At 58.2% G+C, this 22,626-nt stretch overlaps 1 protein-coding gene across 17 annotated transcripts in view; it reads right to left on the bottom strand.

Moving 5' to 3' along the window:
* The window catches only part of MYO18A (myosin XVIIIA), an 84,869-nt gene that overhangs the window by 32,741 nt on the left and 29,502 nt on the right, over positions 1–22,626 (bottom strand). For 3 of the 17 annotated variants that reach the window (XM_034641159.1, XM_034641165.1, XM_034641167.1), the window contains exons 3-19: positions 13,151–13,238; positions 12,842–12,948; positions 12,556–12,732; positions 12,002–12,215; positions 11,648–11,790; positions 10,930–11,030; positions 10,080–10,143; positions 9,708–9,852; positions 8,095–8,106; positions 7,289–7,465; positions 6,967–7,057; positions 6,480–6,672; positions 5,546–5,632; positions 3,421–3,562; positions 3,109–3,268; positions 1,996–2,182; positions 1,455–1,698 (exon numbers count right to left, since the gene is read on the bottom strand). In XM_034641159.1, the coding sequence (XP_034497050.1) occupies positions 1,455–1,698; positions 1,996–2,182; positions 3,109–3,268; positions 3,421–3,562; positions 5,546–5,632; positions 6,480–6,672; positions 6,967–7,057; positions 7,289–7,465; positions 8,095–8,106; positions 9,708–9,852; positions 10,080–10,143; positions 10,930–11,030; positions 11,648–11,790; positions 12,002–12,215; positions 12,556–12,732; positions 12,842–12,948; positions 13,151–13,238 (2,332 nt within the window). Of the gene's footprint in view, positions 1–1,454; positions 1,699–1,995; positions 2,183–3,108; positions 3,269–3,420; positions 3,563–5,545; positions 5,633–6,479; positions 6,673–6,966; positions 7,058–7,288; positions 7,466–8,094; positions 8,107–9,366; positions 9,388–9,707; positions 9,853–10,079; positions 10,144–10,929; positions 11,031–11,647; positions 11,791–12,001; positions 12,216–12,555; positions 12,733–12,841; positions 12,949–13,150; positions 13,239–15,104; positions 15,249–16,529; positions 16,608–18,434; positions 19,113–22,626 lie in introns of all 17 variants that reach the window. The other 14 variants (XM_034641152.1, XM_034641161.1, XM_034641155.1 and 11 more) reach the window with 9 other exon arrangements.

Genomic DNA, 22,626 nt, shown 5'->3' with positions numbered 1-22,626 from the left:
GATAGCAGGTCTGGATGCCTGGCATCAATTAATCATCAGCACTATCGATGGTGGCTGGGGGCTGGGGGAGGGGAGGGGGGGGCCCGCTGCTGCTGCTGGCCTCATCGATCTGCTTGTTTGAGTAAAGCACATTGATTTTGGTTCAGAGCGGTAACAATCTGGTTTTGAAATAATAAACACCAACTCCATATCAAGACGTGGGGACAGATCGATGATTAATTTCGAGCAGGGCAGGGAGCCTGTTTTGTGGCTTTGGCTGCTAAGGAAAAGTGATGGTGTCCATGGGGATGCCTCAAGGGGACCTTATGGGCAGGTGGGACCCTGCCAGTTCTAGCAAAGGAAAAAAGGGCAGAGATCTGGCAGCCCATAACTTCTCAGGCAAATGAAACCCTACTCGAGAGGCATGAACTCGGAAGCTGTTCCGCGTGGGTCAAATCTCTCTCTGCCACTCATGAGCTGTGTGACCTTGGGCAAGCTACTTAACCTCTCTGAGCCTCACTCCTCATCTGGGGACAGTAATAATACTGACATCTCATGAGATTGTTGTGAGGATTAAATGAGTAACGTGTATGATGGGTTCAGAACGGTGCCTGGTATACCATAAATGCTCTAACGACATGGAGCAGTTGACCCTTAAACAACAGGAGTTGCACCCCCATGCAGTCGAAAATCCAAATATAACTTTTAACTCCCCCCAAAAACTTAACGACTAATAGCCTACTGTTGACCGGAAGCCTTACTGATAACGTAAACAGTCGACGAACACATTACTGTATGTGATGGGTCGGACATACGGTATTGTTACAGTAAAGTAAGCTGGAGGAAAGCAAATGTCATTCAGGAAGGCAGAAGGAAGAGAAAATACGTCCATCGTACTGTACTACAAAAGCCCGCATGTGAGTGGACCACACAGTTCAAACCCGAGTTGGTCAAGGGTCAACTGTGCTATTACTCTCACCCTTTCCAATCCCTCCTCAAGATGGGTCCATAAAAAGGGTCTGGCTGGCCTTTCTTGGGAATTTTAAGTACCTCAGAAAGATTTAGTACCTCATTTCTCATTGGGGGCTACGGCCCAGCCTGCTCTCAGAGGTAGTCAGTGCCACTGAGCAGATGGCGCGAGGTGGGCACAGGTCTGCTGCTGGGGGCAGAGCAGGGAAGTGGGGAGAGGGAGCTGTGTGGACAGGGCCCGTGGGGCAGGGCGGGAAGGGGATGGACAGGACGGAATACAGAAGGGAGAGGAGGAAGAAGGGAGTCAGCCAGGAGGAAAGAAAGAGAAAGGAACAGACGGGGCTGGAGAGAGCCCCACAGAGCAGGCACCAGAGCAGACAAGAGGTCTAGGGCCAATGCAGAGACAGGAGGGGAGCAGCACCCATTTGGGTCCCATTTGGAAGGTGGGGAGGGGCAGGAACGGCTCCAGAAAACAGAGGCAGAGTCGAGAGGGAAGGAGGCCCCACCTTGGCGGTACATGCGCATGGCGTCCAGCAGGCGAGAGCCCCGGAGCTGCGCACGCAGCAGGGGCACGTCCAGCTGCAGGAGCCCGGCCTCACAGTGGTCTCCCGAGGGCAGGTCCAGCTCGCTGCTGCTGCTGACGCGGCGGGAAGATGCGGAACGGGGCTCCCCGGCCCAGCCCTCTGCTACGGGCAGGAAGCAGTGGACGAAGTGCAGCTTTGATTTCTTGATGGTGTCAATGAGGGCATCCTGCCAAAGGGAAAGGGACAGGCCTCAGTGGATTCTGATGGCCCGGACTGTGCCCAGGACAGCATCTCTGCTCCTCACAGGACGGCAGGTATCCCGCTACTGGCCGAGACATGCCAAGCCTGGACAACTCCACCCTCACGAGGCCCGGGGGCCATTCGGGCAGCAGCACTGAACAGAGGACCCACCAGTGGCGAGCGAGTCAGAGGGGGATGCTGAGTGGGTACCGGGCAACCTGGTGTGCCCAGAATGGCCAGAGGAGCCCCGAGAGGGCCCTGGGGCCTGGGCAGGCACACTCACCACCTGCAGCTTAATCTGGATGCACAGTGACTTCTTCTTGACAGCCGCCATGCCCGTCGTGAAGGTCTTCCGCATGCTGGTAGCCCGGCGCAGCGCCAGCTGCGAGCCACCCTCCAAGCCTGCGATGGAGCCTGACAGCACCGTGGCACTGCCTGCCCGACCCAGAAACAGGTTGCTGATGATTTTCCTACCAGAGGTGGAAGGGCGAAGGAGGGAAAGAAGTCACTCTGAGAGACTAGTAGAGGGTGTCCTCCCAGTTCCTAGGACACCCCCAAAATCCCTCGTATTGCCATGGCCAGGGGCCTGGCTTATCTGGCCTGGGGCTGCATGCCCCACACCCTAGAGAGAAACTGGAGGGAAATCTACAAACAGGAAGAAGAGTAAACCAGTGTGGGGCACAGGCGGCAGAAGTGTGATCTTCTCTTCTCCATCACCAGGGAGGGCAGAGGTCCAGGGTGCCAGGACAGATTGAGCCCAACACTCCCTACCATACCACATAATCTGTGTATGACATCTACTGGTTGTTAGCTGTCCCCCACCCCCCGGCCCCCAACTGGGCAGGGAGTTTTGTTTTATTTACTGTCATCTGTCACGTATCTAAAAGAGTAGGCACTCAATAATTATCTGCTAAATAAACAAATGGATGACAGGCCTTATGTAACTGAGGGGTTTCTAAGGCTATTCCTGCCTTCTTTTAAAGTTTTTTATTTGTATCTTATTTTATTTAACTTTTTTAGTAATCTCTACACCCAATGTGGGGCTTGAACTCACAACCCTGAGATCAAGAGCTGCACGCTCTTCTGACTAAGCCAGCCAGGCGCCCCATTTTTTAAGGTTTTTGTTTGTTTGTTCATTTGTTTGTTTTTGTTACTCCTGCCTTCTATGAAGAACGTGGAAGTGCCATTCAAATTTCAAACTATAGGTCCCTCCAACCATGTCCATCCCACTTCTACTCCAGGAGGCCACCCCCGGGCCCTCAAGACCAACTGGCCTTGGCTGTCCCCTCTCAGGGAGCAGAGGCCATCCACCCTGATGGTGAGGGGGCCTCTGAGACAAGGAAGCCCAAAGCCAGCCCCGGGGATGGGATGTGGGCAGCGTGAGCGGTGCTCTTACTTCTGGGAGTCCTGCAGGAGCCGGGGGGCATTCTGTGTGGCCGGGTTCTGTTTGGTGTAGCTCAGCCAGCCTGCCACGTTGTACTCGACCCAGTTGGTACCATGGCTGTGGCCCAGCAGAAAATGGTGCGGCTTGCTGCTGCGCAGGAGGGCGCTTTGGCCTGAGGGTGGGAGGAAGGAGGTTCAGATCATCAGGGCAAAGGCCCCAAAAAAGCCCAGGGACTCAGTGAGCCCTTCCATGCAGTACCATCTAGACCCATATAAGTGGGTCCTCTGGAGAGGAAGCAAAGGAGCCCTCCGGGGAAACATGTACCTTTTTTGTCACCCTCCTGGGGGCCATAGTAGGAGAAAAGCCGCTCCAGGAGGGCGTCCTCGGTGGCCCCTGGCACGAGCGCCTCCTCTTCCAAAAGCCACAGCAGGCCCCTCGCCTCGTCGGTGCGTGCCAGCGAGCGGACCTGTGGAGAAGCGAAGAAAAGCCACGGTGTCCCACGGAGCCCCTGGCCCAACAACGCACTATAAACTTGCTACACATACGCACGCGCATTGCGGCTCCTGCCACTCGCAGCTGACACCTTGTGCGGCAGCTGGGCAGCAAGGGGAAAGAGGGAGCCGGACAGAGGTTAGAGAGAGAAGCCCACAGCAAAATCTCCTTCCTAGGAATTGTGTCCCAAGTCACCAAAGGTTGAAGGCTTTTCGTGAACCACCCTCATCCTCTGAGAAGTCACAAGGGCCTTGGGTGAGCCCATGGTGCCCTCGCTCCCTGGGCATCACCTCCCAGGCAGATTAGACGAGATAAAGTCTGGAAGGCCACGGGCAGGGGGCATGGCCCAAAGCAAGCTCTCAACCAGCGATGGCTGTGGGGTTAACCCTGGTCCTCCTGTGGGGGCATCCCAGAGAGGGCTCCGAGCACAGCAGGTGGGACTCCTGCAGGGTCAGAAACTCAAGTGCTGAATTCCTAAGGCTGGTGGCTTAGGAGATGTAACAGCTGGAATGGGCGGAGTCGGGATGACAGCATAGCACATGTCCCCATCCAAAGGGAAGGACTGTCCATCAGCTGCAGCCAACCGCTGTTCTGGAAGAACGCTGGCCTAGCGTTGGGAAACCCTCCAGCTTTTCAAGAGAATTCTGATTTCTAACACCCTATGCAGGCCACACAAACCAGGCCTGTGGCTGTTTCTGGTCTGAAGGTACCTTTTCTATGGTATTTCCAAGACTTCCTTGAGCAAGAAGGCTGAAACCTTCCCTACACTCCATTCTTGCCTGGCTTTTTGGGACCGGGGGAACAAGTGAAGTAAGAAAAGTACCATTTTCCCTTTCTTTTCACCCAGCTGCCTGCATCTCCCCCCACCCCACAGCTGTCCAAGGGAGTCAGTGTGACTACCAGGAGGAAGCAGAATGTGGCCAAGGACAGAGGGGGAGCTAAGGTTCCCGAGTGGCTGGAGCTCCATGGCAGGACTGGGCAATGAAACCACTGGACAGTGAGTGGCAGGCTCAGCACCGAGGGGCCCCTGTCCCCAGAGATGCCAAGGTCCATCAGACAGGGAGAGCAAAGAAGGGAAGTGATAGCCAAGTCCCATCCGAACACACAACCTGACACACTGCCCCTCCTTGGCCACACGGACTGACTTCCCCCCATCTCCTGGGAATGGCAAAGGCTCTCAATGGAGGCCAGCATGGGAACCAGGTGTCAGGAAAAGAAAAGCCAGCTTCCCTGGGGGCACATGGAACTTGGGCACTTAAGTACTTGTCCTAAGGAGGACACTCACTTTCCCTGGGGCCCCACCCCCTTGCTAGCACAGCAGGGCCTGCCCACAAGGAAGAGGGAAGAGAAGGAGGCCAGGGTCAAAGCAGAGGAGGGGAGCAACAGCCTAGCAAAAATGCCAATTGTCTAGTAAAGTGCCTTCTGAAACTTCCCTAACTGAAGACAATCAGCAAATGCCAAGTGCTCACCAGGCCAGCCAGGCCCCCAGGCAGCAAAGTGCCCAAGATCCTCGCCCAAAGTGTGACAGAGCCTGTCCCTAAGGTTGAGGGGTGAGGGCTCACATTTAGAGCAAGGCATACATTCCCTATTTGCACAGACTCCTTGCCCGCTCTGCTTGGCTGCACCAGTCTCTTGGGGACAGTGGGAGGAATGACTATGTCCTCTGGGTCCAGTCCAGCCCTCACTACCAAGGAGGAGACACCAGGGCTCCTGGCAGACACATGTGGGGCTCAGCCAGGCTCAGGACAGGGCCTGAAGAGGAGGGAGCAGGTGTGCCCCCGCCCCCCGGCTCGGACCCCTGGGGGCTGGGGCTGGCACTGCACCAGGGCAGAAGGAGGTGCCCCCTCCCCGGCCAGAGCAGCCGAGCAGCAGCAGCTTACACAGCGAGGGCTCGACTGAGGCCAAGGGACAGACAAGGGGAGAGAGGGTCAGCCCAGGCCCTCGCTGGAATTCCTACCAGGGACTGATGGGAGGCTTGGTCCACAGCTGCCACAGAATCACCCACAGCTGGCTCCAAGTCATCAAATGCCAGCTCAATGTTCTCCTAGGAGGGAAGGCAGAGAGGTAGTGAGCACGGGCCACTCGAGGGGTGCAGCCCCATGTGGAGGCCAGGAGGGGGCGCTGGGCTAGCAAGTCCACCCTTCCCTCCCTCGCAGGAGCTCCTCCCCCTCCAGCAGCCCCCCCCCCCCACAAAAGTTCACTACCTCCCAAGGCACCACGTGGCCTTTTTGGACGGCTAAAATTCGTTTAGCCTTCTGTAACCCTGAGTGAAAGTCCCCTATTCCTGTTACTTGCACCCGCTGACGAGACTACATGGAGTAAGCCTACTCTCAACTTCACACAATCATCCTCGAAACACCTGCAGACAGCTGTCGTTTGCTTCCTGAATCTTCTCTCATCCAAGATAAATATCCTCCCTAGTTCATTCATCTTACCTGCCCATGAGGTAGGACTTTTACATCTTGTCCCATCCGGGACACTCTTTTATGGAGGGGCCCTACATAATCAATCACCATCTTAACAGATTGGGAGCCAGGGAAGGCCGGGCCCGACCGACATGGAGGCAGGAACTGCGTGGGGGCAATTCACAGGGCCTAGCGGGCGCCTTGAGGGCGGGCAAGGAGGGGCTCTCAGGGGCCCCGAATGCACGTGCAGCTTCTCGGACAGCAAACTCTCTGCAAAGTAAGGATGTAGTCTGGGGCAGGACAAGACTACTCCGGGATGCACAGGGAGACAGAAATGACAAAGAGCAAAAGTGGGGAAGGGAGCCACCCACGGGGAAGGTGGGGTCTTTCCTCTCCACAGATGTCCTCCCTGCTGGGAGCCAGGAAGCTGAGGCTGGGGGGCAGGGGCCAGGGGGTGGGCAAGGCAGAGGCAAGGTCAAGTGCTACCTCCTTGTATCTTTCTAACTCCTGCACAAAGGTGCGCTCGTGGAAGAGTCTCTGCAGCCGGTCCTGGGCGTAGTTGTGGCACAGCTCCTCGAAGGAGGCTCCGCGGGCCGATCCACCCTGCTCAGGGTTCTGGAAGCCCGGAGTGTCCACAATCATCATAGAGCAGAGTGAGCGCTGGCTGGACTTGAGAGCCCTTCACAGGGAGAACCTGGGTCAGGGCTGGCCAGGGCAGTACTGCCGAACAGGCCCCACGGATCTGCCCGTGGTACCCAGGCAGCCCCGTTCTGCCCCAAGCCAAATCTCCATCCCTGCCTAGGTGCCCAGGACCCTGGTGGGGAGGACGTGCCTTTCCTCACCCGTGAGGACAGTGAGCCCTCTGCTGGTGGAGAATGGCGCTGTCTCAGTGATCCCACCAGCACTGAGGCATCAACTCCCCCTTTGTCAAGGCAGGAGGCTGGTCAGCTCCTGGGCCCTGCCTGGCACTCACCTGTTCACCAGGGAGACGAGAAGGGTGAAGAGCTCACTGTAGAGGCCAGACGCCATGCCCTCTAAGCACTCCAGGGCACTCAGTTTGGGGCCTGCGGGGCAAGAGCATCAGCTCTACCTCTGGCCCCCTGGGGATGCCCATGGGGGTGGGGGGTATGCTTTCTAGCCACCCAAGGTCAAGTCAGCATGGGGCCCTGGGTCTGGGCCTCTCCCTCTGATGGAAGCATCTATTCACCCCAGCAGTCTCCCCACGCCAGAGCAGACAGCAACGAGGCCTGATGGGGCCTCCCAATCACAGCCATCAGCCAAGGGGCTCCGGGCACCTGTGCCGTCTCCCAGGCTGCTCTCCTCGGGGCCTTGGCGGAAGGAGGTGGAGCGCTGCAGTGTGCCGGCCTTGTGCTGGTGCTTGAAGATGGCCGAGGACAGCTCCTCCAGGCTGCAGCCCAACAGGTATGCGGCCTTCTGGGCCCACTCGTGGCGGGCAAACTGCTTGCGCCCAGCTATGGGGTAGAAAAAAAAGGATCTGGCATCTTGGTTCTCTCCTTGGTCCATTTGGTGACCGCTGCGCCCTTTGGCTCCCATGGCCAAGAACTGGGGAGTGAGCATCTTCTGGTGTTAAAACCAGCCCTGATGACACCAGAAGGGCTTCAGGCAAAACAGGGACAGCCAGAGGCTGCCAGCACTTCCTGTGTCCCTTGCAGGCTGCAGAGAGAAGGGACAGGTCCTAAAAGAGGAGGGAACTCCACACTGCTGCCACCAGAGGGCACGCAGTCAGCTCTGAACATCTCTTCTAGAGGGCTTGGCCTCAGGGGTGCCCACTTGGGGGAGGACAGTCAGAGGATGAGCCAGCCCCCCTGTGATGAGCACAAGAACCACTTGCACCCATGGGGGACACATCATGAGAGAGTTCTAGTGCCTCCCCCTTCCGTGAATACATCAGGACCCTCTCCCTTACCTCCAGGCGTCTGCCAGGGGAGACCACCAACACCCACACCCACCCATGGCCCAACAGTGGGGAAGTGGAAGAAGCCGCGGGGGGAAGGGAACATCCCACGCAGACAGACGCGCCTCAGCCAACATGTGTCTAATCACAGCAATTAGGGAAAGCTAACAAGAAATAAGGTTTTACCTTCGGCAGCTTCTGTAAGGCAAAGGACCAGCATGCAACATGCAAAGAAAAACAGCGTGTTAGCAAACAGTCATCAAGTGAGCCCGCCAGGCCCACGGGAAGGGACTGTGGAGGGGCGTGTGTGTGTGTGGGTGGTTTGAGGATGAGCAGGCGAGAAAACGGAGCCACATTCAGACTCAGAGACGCAAAAATATACACAAGCGCACACACACAATCTCAAAGGAGTATGTCTACGGATGTCATCACGCTGACACACACACACACACACAGACCTACGAAGTCACCACACATGTACACATCCGCACATGTGCACACATACACGCATCCTCTGGAACATACTGGAAGCTCTGAGGAGGTAACAGAGCCTGCTCAACAAGGTCCCTGTGCTGACACACCCAGATCTGTCCGCTGGCAGGCAGTGCCGACAGAGTACAGGGTTATAGGGAACCTGGTTTCGTCACCTCCTCAGAGGGAAAGAACTTCCTCAAGACACAGCCCCACGCCTACCCGCAGGCCCACCTACACAGTCTGGAGACAACTTCGTTAACTCGGAGCCTGCTTCCTCTTTGGCGGGGATGCCACCTGCTGGGACCGTAAGGAACCTGACACCTACCAGCGCCCACCCACCCACCTGCCAGTGCTTCCTCGCTCCTGCTGAGCAGCCTGGAGCCCTTCCCATCCCAGGGGAAGAGGAAGTCAAGGCCCAAGGCGCTGTTCAGAGGCAGCATCCCTCTGAGAAAGGGGAGGAAGGGGTGAAGAGGTGCTCTGAGTGCCCACCCATCCACGGAATCTCAGAGGAAGGCAGCAGAGCTCTTCCAAGCCAGACCAAGCTCCAGCCATCCACAAGCCCCCAAGTCCCAAGTGCAGAAGCTGCAGCCCATTTGTTACCACGGTGCCTGCTGCCCCCTAGTGGTCTCCACCCTGCCATGCAAGAGGAAGAGACGCCTGCTACCAAACCCGGGAAGACTTGAGGAAAACTGGCCTTGGAAAGCCGCAAGACGGCAAGTCCACCCTACGCCATGTAAGCCCCACGGAGGGCATCCTGAAGGGTCCCAGGATCTAGAGGCAAAACGAGTCAGAGCAGGTAGGCCTGGGACGCTGAGAAGCCTCACGGCCAGCAGGCGCCCTCTCCACCCTCAACCAGGGGCTTCTCCCAGGCCAGTCCCCTCCACTCGGACAGAACAAGCCCAGTCCCCAGAGAGAGCCCAGGGCCAGCACCAAGACGGGACAAGGTGGCCTCTACCCCCCCAGGGAGGGGCCAAGGTCAGTTACCCGCTTGCTCCTCGGGGGCCTCTGTCAGGAAGGGAATAAGAAGGAGAGTTATTTCAGGGGGACGGCTGTGAGTTAGACCCTTCTCTTCCCCCTCAGCCTCCAAACCGCTGCCCCCCTGTTCTTCACAGTTCTCGGCATCACTGCCGTCCAAGGCCGGGGCAGAGATGCTTCTCCGGGTGCTCAGAGCCTTCTCTGAGGTGGGGGACTGGGAAGAGGCACAAGCAACAGAGGGGTGTCTGCTAAAAGAGACGTCTGTGCTGGGTGAGGACGAACTGAGCGGCAGGGCCTCCACAAGCTCTCTGGGGCGACTAGCTGTGCTGTTGGGACCCACTGCACATTACCTTTGGTGGCGCCTGCAGCCCCCAGGTGGTAGATGGCGGCCAGGATGAGCCAGCAGGCTTTCTGTTCATCTGGGGAGATGCCCAACACCTTCATGGAGGTCTGCAGCTTACTGAACTGCTGAGCTGCCTTCTGCTTCTCCTCAGGCTGCAGGGACAGACAGGCACGCTGGCACCGCATCTCGGAGCGGCTGTCCCTGCCGGCATACCCCCATGCTGCTGGGCCCTCAGGGAGGGAGAGGCTAGGGAGAGCCGCCCAGCTGGAGTCGGGCTCCTGCTCCTCCCAGGGGGCGCTCCGGGGCGCTCCAGGCTGCTTGAAGCGGCCCCTGCTCCCAAGGCCCAGGACTGCCAACCCCGGCCCCACAGGCCCCTCACCTTGGCCAGTGGCACAATCCCAAACACATTGTTCTCTGCCAAGTGGTTCAAGTGGAGCTCTGTCCTAGGGGTACAAATGAGGCATCAGCACAGTGCTTGGTCCCCATGCCAAGGGCCATCTCCCTACCAGGGTGGAGACAGACGGATCCAACTTCCAGACTCTGAGTTCTGTCTGCCCATCATGCCCTGCTATCAGGCCAGCCGCTGCTGCCTTCCCTAATTGGCCTGGACGCCTGGTCAGAGCACTAGCCTCCCTAGGACAGGTCACCGGAGATGCTCTGGTGAAAGTGTCAGCCAGACCCCTGAAAGAGGGCAGCGTGAGTCTAGCCAGGACAGAGACCATGCTCTCAGAGACAAGAACTAAGGAGGATAATGTCCCAGGGCTGCTTGCTCAGCCTTATTATTTATCCTTTTTCCACAGAACAAAGACAGCAAGTCTGAAGGTCCAAAGGGAAGAGCCTGGCAGACGAACCATGCTAGGGAGCAGGGAGGGCCAGCCTGGAGGGCGCTGAAAAAGGCTCGGGGCTTTCGGCTCCAGCGTGGACTCCAACAACCGCTTAGCCCCACACTAGCCGTGCGACTACAGGCAAGTCCCTGAGCATCCGCATCTTGCCCTGCTTTCCTCTGCAGACCTGGTTTTGGGGATAGCAGAGGTCCTAGCAAGGTCCCGGAGGGTCAATTCTATGCCTGGGGCTTGGGAGCTCCCGTCAGCTCACCGTCCCGTCACCTTGGAGCCTCATATGTGGCAAGCGTACGATAAACAGAGGGGATGGGATGACAAGATCCAAGAGCCATTAGTGAGCTGGAGTCCAGAGCACCCCTCCTCCCAATTTCCTTGGCCCCATCTCACCTGAGGGTGCCATCCCCACAGGCCAGCAGATAGTAGAAGACATTGAACGTGGCCTCACCGGCTGGGCGTCGAGCCACACGCAGCTTCTCCAGAAGCATCGTCTACAGCACGGGAGGGTATGGGCAAAGAGGGTGTCGCCGGGTCAAGCTCCTCCCACCCCACGCCAGAAAGAACTGGCCCCTGGGAACAAGTGGCTGCCGCTCACTCTCCACCAGAGGCCAGCGCCAGGAGGAAGAAGACAGGCCCAGCTCCCGGAGGGGCCCTGCTGCCCTGCCCAGGCCCCCTAGCACAGACTTCTTAGGGAGCTGGGCACTTCATAGTGAGATGTTTCATCTAGCCTGGAAGGGGATCAGCCTCGGCTGGACTTTACTTTACTGACAAGTCAGTCTTAACCTGGGTGAAATTAGCCTGAGAGAAGCCCCTGAACACAGGGCCAGGGCCCCAGAAGTAGGGTGCAGCCAACCCCAGGGGTGGGCAGGAAGCTGAGCCATGCCCCAGCCAGGGCAGGAGGCAGGGGGCGCAGAAGGCTTGGGGGACAGAAGACACGGTGGGGGTGGGGCAGAAAGGTGAAGGTCCGGAGTGGAGCCAACCAGCCCTGCTAGAGACAGGGTCCCTGTTGTTGGGGTAGAATCCCAGGAAAATGAGGCGCAGGAGGGAGCCTAGTTTCTAGGGCCTGAATCCAGGCAGCTGATCTCTTACTACCCTGAAGGTCCCGCACCTGGATGGAGGCTGAGGCCACCTGGCCAGCTTGGTCGAAGTCCAGGGAGAGGATCTGGGAGAAGCGGGTAGCGTTGCCGTTCATGATGGTGGGGCTGTTCCCAAAGGCTTCCAGAAGGCTGTACAGAGCCTGCCACTTCTCCACTGCAAAAGACAGGCCGGGGCCATCAGGAAAGCCTCCAGACACCCAGCGCAGGCCTATTCCCCCAGCACGCAGGCTCGGAGTTACTGCTGCCAGATTGCCCGGGACAGAGGGGTTTTGAGGGGCACAGAGAAGCCAGGGAGAAAAAAGGTGGCACCTACGAGGCACTTCCGTCCCCACCCCCTCTCGGGTTTTCCAGGAGTCCTATCTCACCGGAGAACACCTTGTTCCCGCTGGTGCCCGCGATGGTGGCCAGGTACTGCACCAGATGCTGGCAGCTAGTGGTCTTGCCGCTGCCGCTGCCTCCCAGGAGGATGACAGACTGGTCCTGGCGGCTCATCAGCATTGCCCTGTACGCGGTCTGGGCCACGGCATAGATGTGGGGTGCCATGTCCTCCCGCCGACACCCCTTGAACATGTGCATCACCTTGGGTGTGAGGGGGATGGAGGGAGGAGGTAAGGCTCTTAGCTGGTCCCACTTGGACACCCCTTACTCCCAAGGTCCACGTTTCTGGGCCTTTCACTGCAGGGGGGCCGAGGCCATGCATGGAAATGCAGATTCTAGCCCAATCCTGGCCTCTGTTAGAGGTTAGGGGGGAGGGCCTCCTGTTCTCACCCCCTGAAATGACTCCTCTTCCCAAGGTCAACTGCGAGAGTGGACAGGAGCCCAGCGGGAAGCCAAGGGGAAAGGGCAGAGCCAGGGAAGGTGGGGTAGGCAGTACACGGCTGGGTCCACGAGGCAGCATGGTAGCCTGGGGTCACCGCACCTTCTCGGAGTACACAGCGGGGGCCCCGCGGGGGCTGAGGACGAGCAGGCTGGGGCCGGCGTATGTGTGCAGCAGGCTGGCACCATAGCGCTGGCGCAGTGTGTGGAGGACGCTGGACTCATTGAGGTATACCAGCGAAGCCAGATCTTCTAGACGGTCGCAGGAGGGAGCATTAGCCTGTGTGACAGGACAGGCAGGCAGGCACTGAAGAAGCAGAACTTGCCCGCCCTGCCAGTGGACAGGCCTGCCCTGCCCAGCCCACTTCCTGTGCCCTCCACCTGCAAACCTTCTCCACATCGTCCTCATCCACATCCAAGATGGCACCGTCGTGGTCTAGCTTCACGCGCACCTTCCCTTCCGGCGCGCTGAGCTCCTCAGATTTGAGCTGACTGCCTACAGAGCAGGGACAGACCATCAGACACAGGCCTGGGAACCTTGGCCACCCTCTTTGGGCCCTTTGTGGTCTTGCCTCCTCCCCACTATGTCCCTAGCCTCTCCTCACTCACCACCCAGGCCCCACCGGACCCAGATGGTACATCCAGCCCCGAAAACTGAGAGGCCCAGGCATCTGTCCCCTGGGCCTCCCCAGACTCACCCAGTGAGAAGCCTTCCTTATGGACCAGCCACACCTTCTCTGTCTCATACCAGGCCTCCTCAGCGGCAATCTGCTCTTCTGTCTTCACCTATCGGGGCAGGGAGGGGGGGAATACATAGTCAGTCCTTGCTCTGGAAAACAGAGTCAGGAGAGAGGAGACACGTGAGGGGAAGTGCTTCCAGATGAGCCACTGGGTAAGGGGGGTAGTGGGGGGGCAGATACAGAACAGGAGACATAGAGGTGTCAGAGGAAGAAGGTGGGGAAGCAGGGGATGGGGGTGGTCCTGAGGAGCCCTGAGGACGAGGACACAGTTAGGGACCATGCCAGCCTTGAGGATCTGGAAGACGGGGACACTCAGAACTCGAGCCCAGAAGAGACCAGACCACAAGAAAGCAAACCAGGTTCTAGCTTCAGCCACCCTCTTCCCCACCTCCCCGTGGAGCCCGCAGGGTCGGTGTCCTGAGCCCACACACTGCCCGTTGGGCCACCGCCCACAGCTACTATGACCTCTTATGACCAGCTTCTGCCTTCAGCCGACTAACAGGCCCTCCTTCACCAAGCTGGGAAAGGGCACTTCCTCAAGACCTGAGGAGAGAAGTGTCTACGGAGGACTCTGGGCTACAACATGGTGTGTGTGTCCTGAGTCCTAGCCTCGGCCCGGCCTTCCCCCACAGAGGACACTGCACTGGATGTGTGTGCCAGCCTCCCCACTCCTCCTTCAGGCCTCCTCGGAAGGACAGGCGAAGGCCACGCAAGGGCATGAAACAGCACGGCCAGATACGTAAGGGGGGCGGGGAAGGGTACAGCAAAGGCTCGCGTGCCACATGGATGGGCACTGGAGTGGCTGTGAGCTACCGTCAGTCTCTGAGAGGGGACCTGAGGCCGAGGCGCAGACACTGCTTTGTGTCACTGAGCCCCTGGGTGAGGGATCGGGAAGGACAAGGAAACATAATAAGTCTTTTCTTTGTCACGTTTCTTGGAGCTGAAAGAAAAAGAGATCCAGGTTCTGTTCCCAGGTTGGATCCGGGGTTCAGGTAACTCCCTCTCCCTTGCTGATGGCCCTTCCCTGCTCGAGAGAGAAGCCTGGACTACACGTGGCCCCCGGGCTCTGGGAATCATGACCAGTGAAACCACCCTTCAAACAGGATGATCGCTATGGGGCTGGCAATACTTTAAATTGTTAAATGAAGACATTAAAAAAAAAAAAACAGGGGTGGGTGTCTGGGTGGCTCAGCGGTTAGGCATCTGCCTTCCACCTGGGTCGTGACCCCAGAGTCCTGGAATCGAGCCCTGCGTCGGGCTTCTCACTCATTGGGGAGCCTGCTTCTTCCTCTGCCCCTGGCCCTGCTTGTGCTCTCTCACTCTCGCTCTACTCTTTCTCTCTAAAATAATCTTAAATAAAATAAAAACAAAAATTTAAAAAAGCTAATTTCTTTATTATTTGAAGAAATGTAACTTTGTAAAAATCCACATTGTTTTTTTTCCTCAAATCACATGATACAGGTGAAAACCTTTGTCTTGAATGGACACGTTTTGTGGGTCAGGTGTTTGGAACCTAACAAACGAGGGGACATCAAAGGGTCCTGGCATAGAATCAATCCTTTAGAATGAATTCAAAGATAGGTTTCCCACACTGGCCAGCAGGTGGAGCCAGAGAATGCCACATCTTCAGGCTAGGGCAAGAGGGTGGGAGGTGGGAGGGGCTCAGCCTTTCAGCTTTCTCTACCCAGAGTGAGCAGAATCGAAACACCTAGAAACCAGTACTCTTGCCAGGCCCTTGGGCTCCAGTGATTAAAAACCATGTGCCACAAGGCCAAACTCGAGTGGTGACACCCCGTCTAGACATTCCCCAGGGGCCTGACACAGAACTGCCCCATCTCAAACTTCTGGCACTGCCTCTTCCAAGGATCCCCCCAGACACAGGGTGGGAGCCAGAGGGGGAAAGAGGTCTTACACTCCAGCACGAGGCCCGAGCACAGACGCCAGCCCAGGTACGGACCAGGGGTGGCGGGTGGTCGCTGGAGGAAGCGGAGGGCTCCTGAGGGGGGCAGGAGCACCCTACCTGGCTGTGGGCAGGAGAGGCGGCCTCAGGGTCCAGCTGCCAGCAGGAAGCAAAGAACAGAGAGAGAGAGAGAGAAAGAGGGGTGAAGACAAGCAGACCGTTGGCATGTTCCCTTCAGCAAGTACTCTGGGCCAGGTGGGTGGGCTCTCTCTGGCTGCCCGGGGTGCAGGGCGGAGGTTGGAAGGACTCAAGTGCCAGGATGGGCAGATGAACTGTGCCCTGTCCAGGAGAGGCCAGACCCGGAAGGAGAGGCCCAGCTTGCCGAAGAGACACCTGTTATCATCAGATGTCTCAGAGAAGACGCTCCACTAAGTCGTTCATTGTGGCCTGGGCAGGAGTGTGCCTCTTTGTCTCCGGCCACAGTCTCCCCTGGGTGGGACAACCCGTGCATCCTGAACTAAGCTCTTCTATGAGCTTGCCAGGTCAGGCCACCTCCCTACACCCAGGGCCTGGCCCCGTGCATGGCTCTGGCCTTATCTCCAGGGCATTGGTCAACCTGACTCCCCTGTAGCCAGCAGACCCCAGAATGGGGCTGTCCCTGGTCTCCAAACACACATAAAGGTGCCACCCCCAGTGCCAAGGGCTGTCCTTCAGAGCTGTCACCCCTGCGCAGAACATCATAGAGCATGTCTCACAGAACAGGACCACTAGCAGCCCCAAGTCCAGGACCCCTTCCTCAATCCCCCACTGTACCCTGCACCGCTCGCAGACAGGCACATCGCTCCACGGCGAGCAGAGGCACCACGCCACCGGGTCCACCTGCCCGTGAACCAAAGGACTGTGGGCAGACCCTGTGGCCAGACTTGACCCTGTGGGCAGACCCTGTGGCCAGACTTTAATAATCTGTCTGATTATTAAAGACCTTTCTGAAGGAGAAGTGGAGTCAGTCAGGCCTTGGACCTGGCCTATAAGGAATAAGCAGGGAGTTAAAAGGCCCCAATCTGTCTGAAGAGCCAGTGTATCAAAAGAGGGGAGAGTGAGCTCCCTGCCTCACCACCCACCAGGCCCTGGCACTAAGCCATGTCCTCTAGGGCAAGAGAATGGGGCCAGAGAAGGGGCTGGATCCTCAGCCAAGAGGGGTTCCCTCCCATGGGCACAGGGCTCTGGGCCCCCTGGAGGGACAGGCCTCACTGCTCAGACCCTCCACAGAGCCCTTCTCTTATTTCTTCAGGTGAGAAGGCCATGTGAGGGCCCCCACACTGCCATGAGGCCATCCTTCCATAGTTGGATGCTCCCCCCCGCCCCCCGGACACCCCCAGTCTGCCTGCCAGGAGGAGCACCAGGGCCTGGGGAACCATACACGAGAGGTGGCATTACAGAAGCTGTGAAGATCCTCTCAAGCCGCTGCTGGGCCTCCTCTGCGGGGGTCAGCCGGACCTCAGGGGCAGCTCCTGCCTAGAGGTTAAACCACCATTAGTCCCGGCCTGGGGTTGGGGGGGAGTGGGGGTACAGCATGCCAAGCTTCTGGCTTAGGGAGCTGCTAGGACCCAGTGGGCAAGTGAAGTAGGGTCAGGGAGGCAAGCCAGGCATCAACGTGAGTTTTTAAAGTTTATCGGATGAGAAAAAAAGAACAGGTGCCTGGAAATTCTGGGGTTCTTCCTTCTAATAGTCCTAACCACTCCAGCACCGGGATGGCCCTATTTCCCCAGCCCAGGCCCAGGTGACAGGTGGGTGAACTCCAGGTCAGGGCACATCTCAGCCCCCAATTCCACCCTGGTGAGAGAGACAGAGAGCCAGAGGGAGGGTAGCCAGGCCCGGGAACAGGCACATGACACTCTCTGGCTACTTACAGGTTCTACTCAGGGGCTGACCGTTTCCCTCATGGCCTGCCCGTCAGGCCAAAATGCCCCTTGCCAACTCCTGGGTGCCAGGAGGTGACTTCCCTGATTCAGAGCAGACCAGCAGGGCTGGGAAGTCTGCAGTCTGCTCTTCTCTAAGTTCTGCAAAATCCAGGAAGAACAGAGTAGGGAACAAGGCAGGTTCTGGGACCTTAGGAATCCCAGGAGGTAGCAGTCAGGGAGGGCCTCTAGGCTGTGCCCTACCCCCCACCCTTCCAGCCAGAAGAGCATGCAACAGCCTCAGAGAAACAGTGGTGAAACTTGACTCCTCCCCTGCCAAACCTCATGAGGCCTCAGAAGTCTCCATAAAATGGGGAAGTTTGGAGAGAACTGTCCCTGACCAAAGGACCAGCCATGTAGGCATCACCTTCCAAGGTCCTTCCCTCTGCCTCTCAGCCTCCTGTCCCACCTAGAGGGTACTTTGTGGACAGATGGGGCCCCAGATCCAAAGGGGGCCCACTGTGCACATTTGCCACCCAGGCATAGGGCTCCTCAAGAGTCCTGCTGCTAGAGGGAACTGCCGGCCAGGCTGGAAGAAGGTAGTGATGGCAATGGTGGCATTAAAAGTGCCGTTACTAGCATCACTATCCATGCTACCATTTGTGGAGCACCCACCATGCCAGGGACTGGGCTCAGAGTGGGTACCATTCCTCATCTTCACAGCAGCCCTTCAAAGCTGGGATTATCCCTCATTTGCAATTCCAAAATCCAAAACCTCCCCCAAACAAAAGATCTTTTCTCAACTATTTTGGTGGCAAAACCTGTTTGTAGTCTATCCCCCTGCAGTGTGAACGGTCATAGATTTTGCTGTGAAAATACTTATGTTTGGTTACAGGTTGCTGCTTATTATGTAGGACTTTCTAAAATACAAAAATCACTAACTTCCAAAACACGTCTGGCCCCAAGGGCTTCAGAGAAGGGATTAGAGACCTGTCCCGTCCCTGCTTGGCAGATGAAGGCTCAGTGATGGGACCTTGCTGAGATCCCACACAGGGTGAGTGGCTGGGGAGGTGACCACGGGTCACCCAACTCCAGAAATTCTCTCTCTACCCTAGCGCTTATCTGCTAAGACTCTGAACCACTGCTTGGGATCCGGAGCCTCCGGCCAACACCACACAGCCTGGGAAGAGGCCCCAGCCCCATGCAAGAGTGTTGAGGAACAGCCGCATGCTGGTTAGCGGGGCCCGTCCCAGCGCAGAGGCCACCACGGGCTCTGGCACCCGGTTGAGGAAAGCCATGCAGCTCCGCCATTGGCACCTGGCCGGGCCCAGCGTCTCAGCCGTGCGGGTGTGTTGACGAGGCGTGGGGAAGCTGGCTGCGAGGGTGCCTGGCTGTCACACAAGAGTGGTCAGGGGCACGGGAGGTTAGTGACACACTCGGGTACCTCCTGCTGCACGCCAGGGGCCGGTGACGTGGACTGCTGCAATCCAGGGGGGTTTGACATCGGGCCGGCGGAGGCTGGGGCCACCAGCTCTTCCGGTGGGGCTGGGGAACACTGCTTCTCGGGGATTTCAGGTTTGGCTGGGGAGCCTGGCTTCCTTGAGGAGCCTGGCTCCTGGCTGGAAGGCTTCTCCCCCTTCCCCGGAGACTGCCTGCCCCGGGGCTTGTGGTCCTTGCCCTTGCCCCGAGACATCAGGCTCCGGAGACCCACAGAGAGCTCATCCTTGGCGGCCTCCTTTGCGTCAGGCTTAAGTGGGGCGGGGGGAGGCAGGGGAGGTGGAGGAGGTGGTGGCTTGGGACCAGGCGCCGCCTTTTCTCCCCTCTTGCCTCGAGCTGGGTGCTCAGGGGATCTGATCCCTCTGCTTGAAGGCTCCTTGGCACTCCCAGGCTCCTCGCCAGGCAGCACCTTGCTCACCACCTTCCTAACTGCATTTGCCACTCTCTTCCGGGACAGGCCCTGGGCCTCCTCACTTGGGCCTTCTGCGGAGGCAGCCCCCGGGCCATTCATGGCGAGTGTGGGTGCAGGGCTCTTGGCTCTCTGGGACGTCTCTGAGGGTACAGGGCTGGTGGGAGGCTGAGGACTCCTAGATGGGCCACTGTTGTCCTTTGGGCTGCCCTCTGGCTGCAGTCACACAAATACAGGCAGACATTAGCACCAGCCCTTGAGTCCCTGCCCACCCCGTGCAGATGAAGTGAGAGGTGCGACCTCACACCTTGCCCTGGGACAGACCTTCCATTCATCCAGAGCTCCGAGAGGCTACACCAGGAAGCCCTCAGTCCATCTTCCAGATAGGACAACTGCATCTACAAGTTTGGCTTCTCTCCCTCACAAAGCACAAGCCAGGTAGTGGTGTCACCTGCTGTCTATCCCCAGCCTTAGCACAGGGCGTGAGATGCCAGCACAGCGTGCCTGAGGTGTCCCAGAGTCACTGGCCTACATCAGGGCAGCAACCAAGTACCAACCCAGGTGAGCCCAAACACACCTGAAAGGGAGCATGGAGAGGCCAAACCACCAAGTCCTGCCATCCATCCTAGGCCTCATTCTGGGGCTTCCTGGCTCTGTGGTACCCGGTCTTTCACTGTGCTTTCTGGGCAGTCGGACCCCAAACCTGCCCATCCCGGCAAAACCAGTGGTCAGGGAGCAATTCCTGGCCCCGGGATGCACCAAGCTCCTTCCCTCCTGCTTCTCTGGCTTGTGGCCATTGTCTACCCCTCACCCACACTCTCAGGGGCTATGGAGACCAGTGTGGGCCCGGGAAGCTCCCACCTTGGCCTGCCTTCTGCCAGTCTCTTTGCAGTTTTCCTCCTGCAAACCTCTCCAGGGCTGGAGGCCTCCTAGCCCCCAGAGTATGCGTACAGATAAGAGGATGAAGAGGAGGCAGCTGGGGCCCACGGAGGGCCAAGCGCTGAAGTGACCATAGATCTCCACTCTAGAGCTGGGGCCCTGGCTCAGCCAGCCTCCCAGGCTCTGGGCACCTGACTGGAGTACGCTGGCACACTTTGCCTGAGGCACCCACCCTTCCCCCAACACTGGTGGCAACTGCCTACGGTCCCAAGGGACAGCCACTGGGGAAAGCCAGGCTGGCTAATAGCAGGGCAGTGTTTTCTGCAAAGCCAGCCACATTGTCTGGGTAAGCAAGGTCAACCCTGCGGGGGGGCTCCTTGCTGGTCAGGCAATGCCCTGCCACTCGGGGGCCATGCTTGAATCCCTGTTCCCCAAAACAACGACCTTGCTTCCAGGATGCACCTGGGCTCTGAGCCCTGCAAGTCTAGCTATCATCTCTGCTTGGACGCAGAGAGACGCTCAGAGTGGGCAGACCTCTGGCTGCCACAGGGAGAGGTTGCCTCACATCCTGAGTGGAGCTGAGCCAAGTCACCTCAGCTGCGGGTAGCTCTGCTGCAGGGGTGGGGAGAGGAGGGCTTGAAGGTGCCTCTTCCTCAACCTCTTGGATCAAGAGTGCTCCATGGCATGCCAGGGCACTTGGAGCTGGCTAGTGGCCCCAGCTGCGGGCTCCCAGCCCCTCCCTCTCCCCCTCCTGGCCTTCCTCCCATCCCCCCGCAGCTGAAGATGGTGGCAATGATGACGGTAACCGCTGACACTTGTACAGTGTTTACTGCGTGCCAGGAAGTCCTCTAGGCGCTTCACGTGTGATTTTTCGCAAACTAACTGGATACTCCGAGGCCCCTCCCCCCCACATATCTCAAACACTTCCCCTTGCAGGATTAACTATAGATCAGGTGGAAGCCACAATGTCTGGCTGATCGAACCTTCCATCCAAGGAAGTGGGGGAGCTGGGACAGGCACCATCCGGGGTAACGAAGCACGGAGCTGCCTTGTGACCCAGCTCTGGCCCAAAGCCCCTGGCACTCCCACACCCTATGCCAACCACAGTCCTCTACCAACTCCACACCTTTAGACCTGGCTATTCTGGAACTGTCTCCTCTCTCTTGCCTGAAACGAGTCCTGCTTTACTCAGGGTCCCTATCTCAAGGCCGAATGACCTGGGGGTGAAGCTGGGGGCCCTGAGCAGCTAGAGCCGGCCCCTGGGTCACCTGCAGCGAGCAGCTGACGGGGTCTTGGGAAGAGATAGAACAGCTGCAGTGAAACCCGTCCCCGCGCTGGTCCTGTGCCACCCAGAGCAGGATGAAAAGTCCCAACAGCTGAGCTCTCATTTGGTGCTCCCCAATCTCAGAGTTTGCCCAACTAGGCCTCTCTGGCCCCCCAAGGGTTCAGGAAGCAAGAACTATAGGTCAAAACTAAAGTGAGGGGGCTGGGGGAGGTCTCCGAAGTGCCTCTGGGTTCCCATCTCCTCCGCACACCCCAAGTTGGCATCACACATGCTGCACTTTCTGCCTCGGTGGTGGCATCCCCTCTGGCCGCCCCAGACAGGAAGGGGCACCCCACCATGCCTGCCTGCTCCGGGGACCTGCCTCGAGGACTAGGCTAGGGCTGGCAGGCACCCCCACCCGGGCACACACACAGGGGGTGCTCAGAGATGCACTTACAGCCCCTTCCTCCTTGCCAGGAGGGCCAGGCTTCGGCAGAGTTTTGTCCTCCTCTTTAACCTGAGGAAGCAGACAAAGAAGTCACTGGCAGGTCAGGGCAGGAGACTCAGCATCAAAAGCACAGGAGCAAAACCTCCAAGGGACCTTTCTCCCCTCGGAGGCAGAGTTCCCGTGTGTTCAGGAACACTGGGGTGAAGGACATGAGCGACTGCTGGCCTGTGCTGGAGTCAAAATCGTCCAGTGACAACTTCAAGAATGAATAGTCTCCCTGGAGCGGGGAAACCCTGGCCTCAGTCACCAGTCACGTGTTCCACTTGGGCTGTTTAAAGAGAGTGCCATCATGGCCTTGGTTACAGGGTGGACAGAAACAGCCAGATAACTCAACTCGTGTTAAACGACAAGAGTCATTCCTGGCTCAGACGAGAAGTGGTCTGAACGAGAGTCCCCGGACCCAGAGACTAAGGAGGAGGGAATGACCCCTGTGTGGGGGCCCTGGTGGAGGAGACTCCTACCAGGCTGGCTCCACCTTGCTTCTAGGTCCCTGTGACTTCCCCCAGCCCAAAGCCCGAATGCCTTCCCAGCCAGGCCGCTGAGCTCCATCTGGAGGCAGGAGATGGGGCAGAGGCAGGGATTCAGGAGGCCAGATGCCAACCTCAGACCCACAAAACTGCTAACCACGCAGCTGAGGGAGGGAACACCAAGTTTGGGGCACAGTGTAGAGGAAGGAAAGATGTCTGAGCTCAGGCCACTCTGGCCAGGGGGCTGTCCTCAGCCTCTGCACTAGCGGGCCTACGTCAGAGGGGAGGTGCAGAGTTGGGACACCGGCAGCCACCATAACGTATCTGGAAAAGAGCAGACAATGTGGATGCTCTGAAGGTGCCCTTGGTTCTGAGACTGGTTCAGAACAGACCTAGAGGGGCCAGGCCTCTGTCGGAACAAGCCCTCTGCCCGCCCCTCACTGGCATCTCTCCCTCTGAAAGCTCAGACAGTCCTAATGGATTTCGTTTCCCTTCTTTCCCCAGTCACTTAGGACGATGGGAAAAAGGCAGGTCTGTGAGCAGCGCGGGCCATCCTCAGCGTGCCGTTCCTTCCAGGCACGGTGGGGGTAGGTGGGGGTAGGTGGGGGTAGG

The sequence above is a fragment of the Ailuropoda melanoleuca genome, chromosome 13 (assembly GCF_002007445.2).
Source record: "Ailuropoda melanoleuca isolate Jingjing chromosome 13, ASM200744v2, whole genome shotgun sequence".
NCBI lineage: Eukaryota > Metazoa > Chordata > Mammalia > Carnivora > Ursidae > Ailuropoda > Ailuropoda melanoleuca.
Note: the sequence above shows the minus strand (reverse complement) of the source record. Positions and strands in the feature narration are given on the sequence as shown.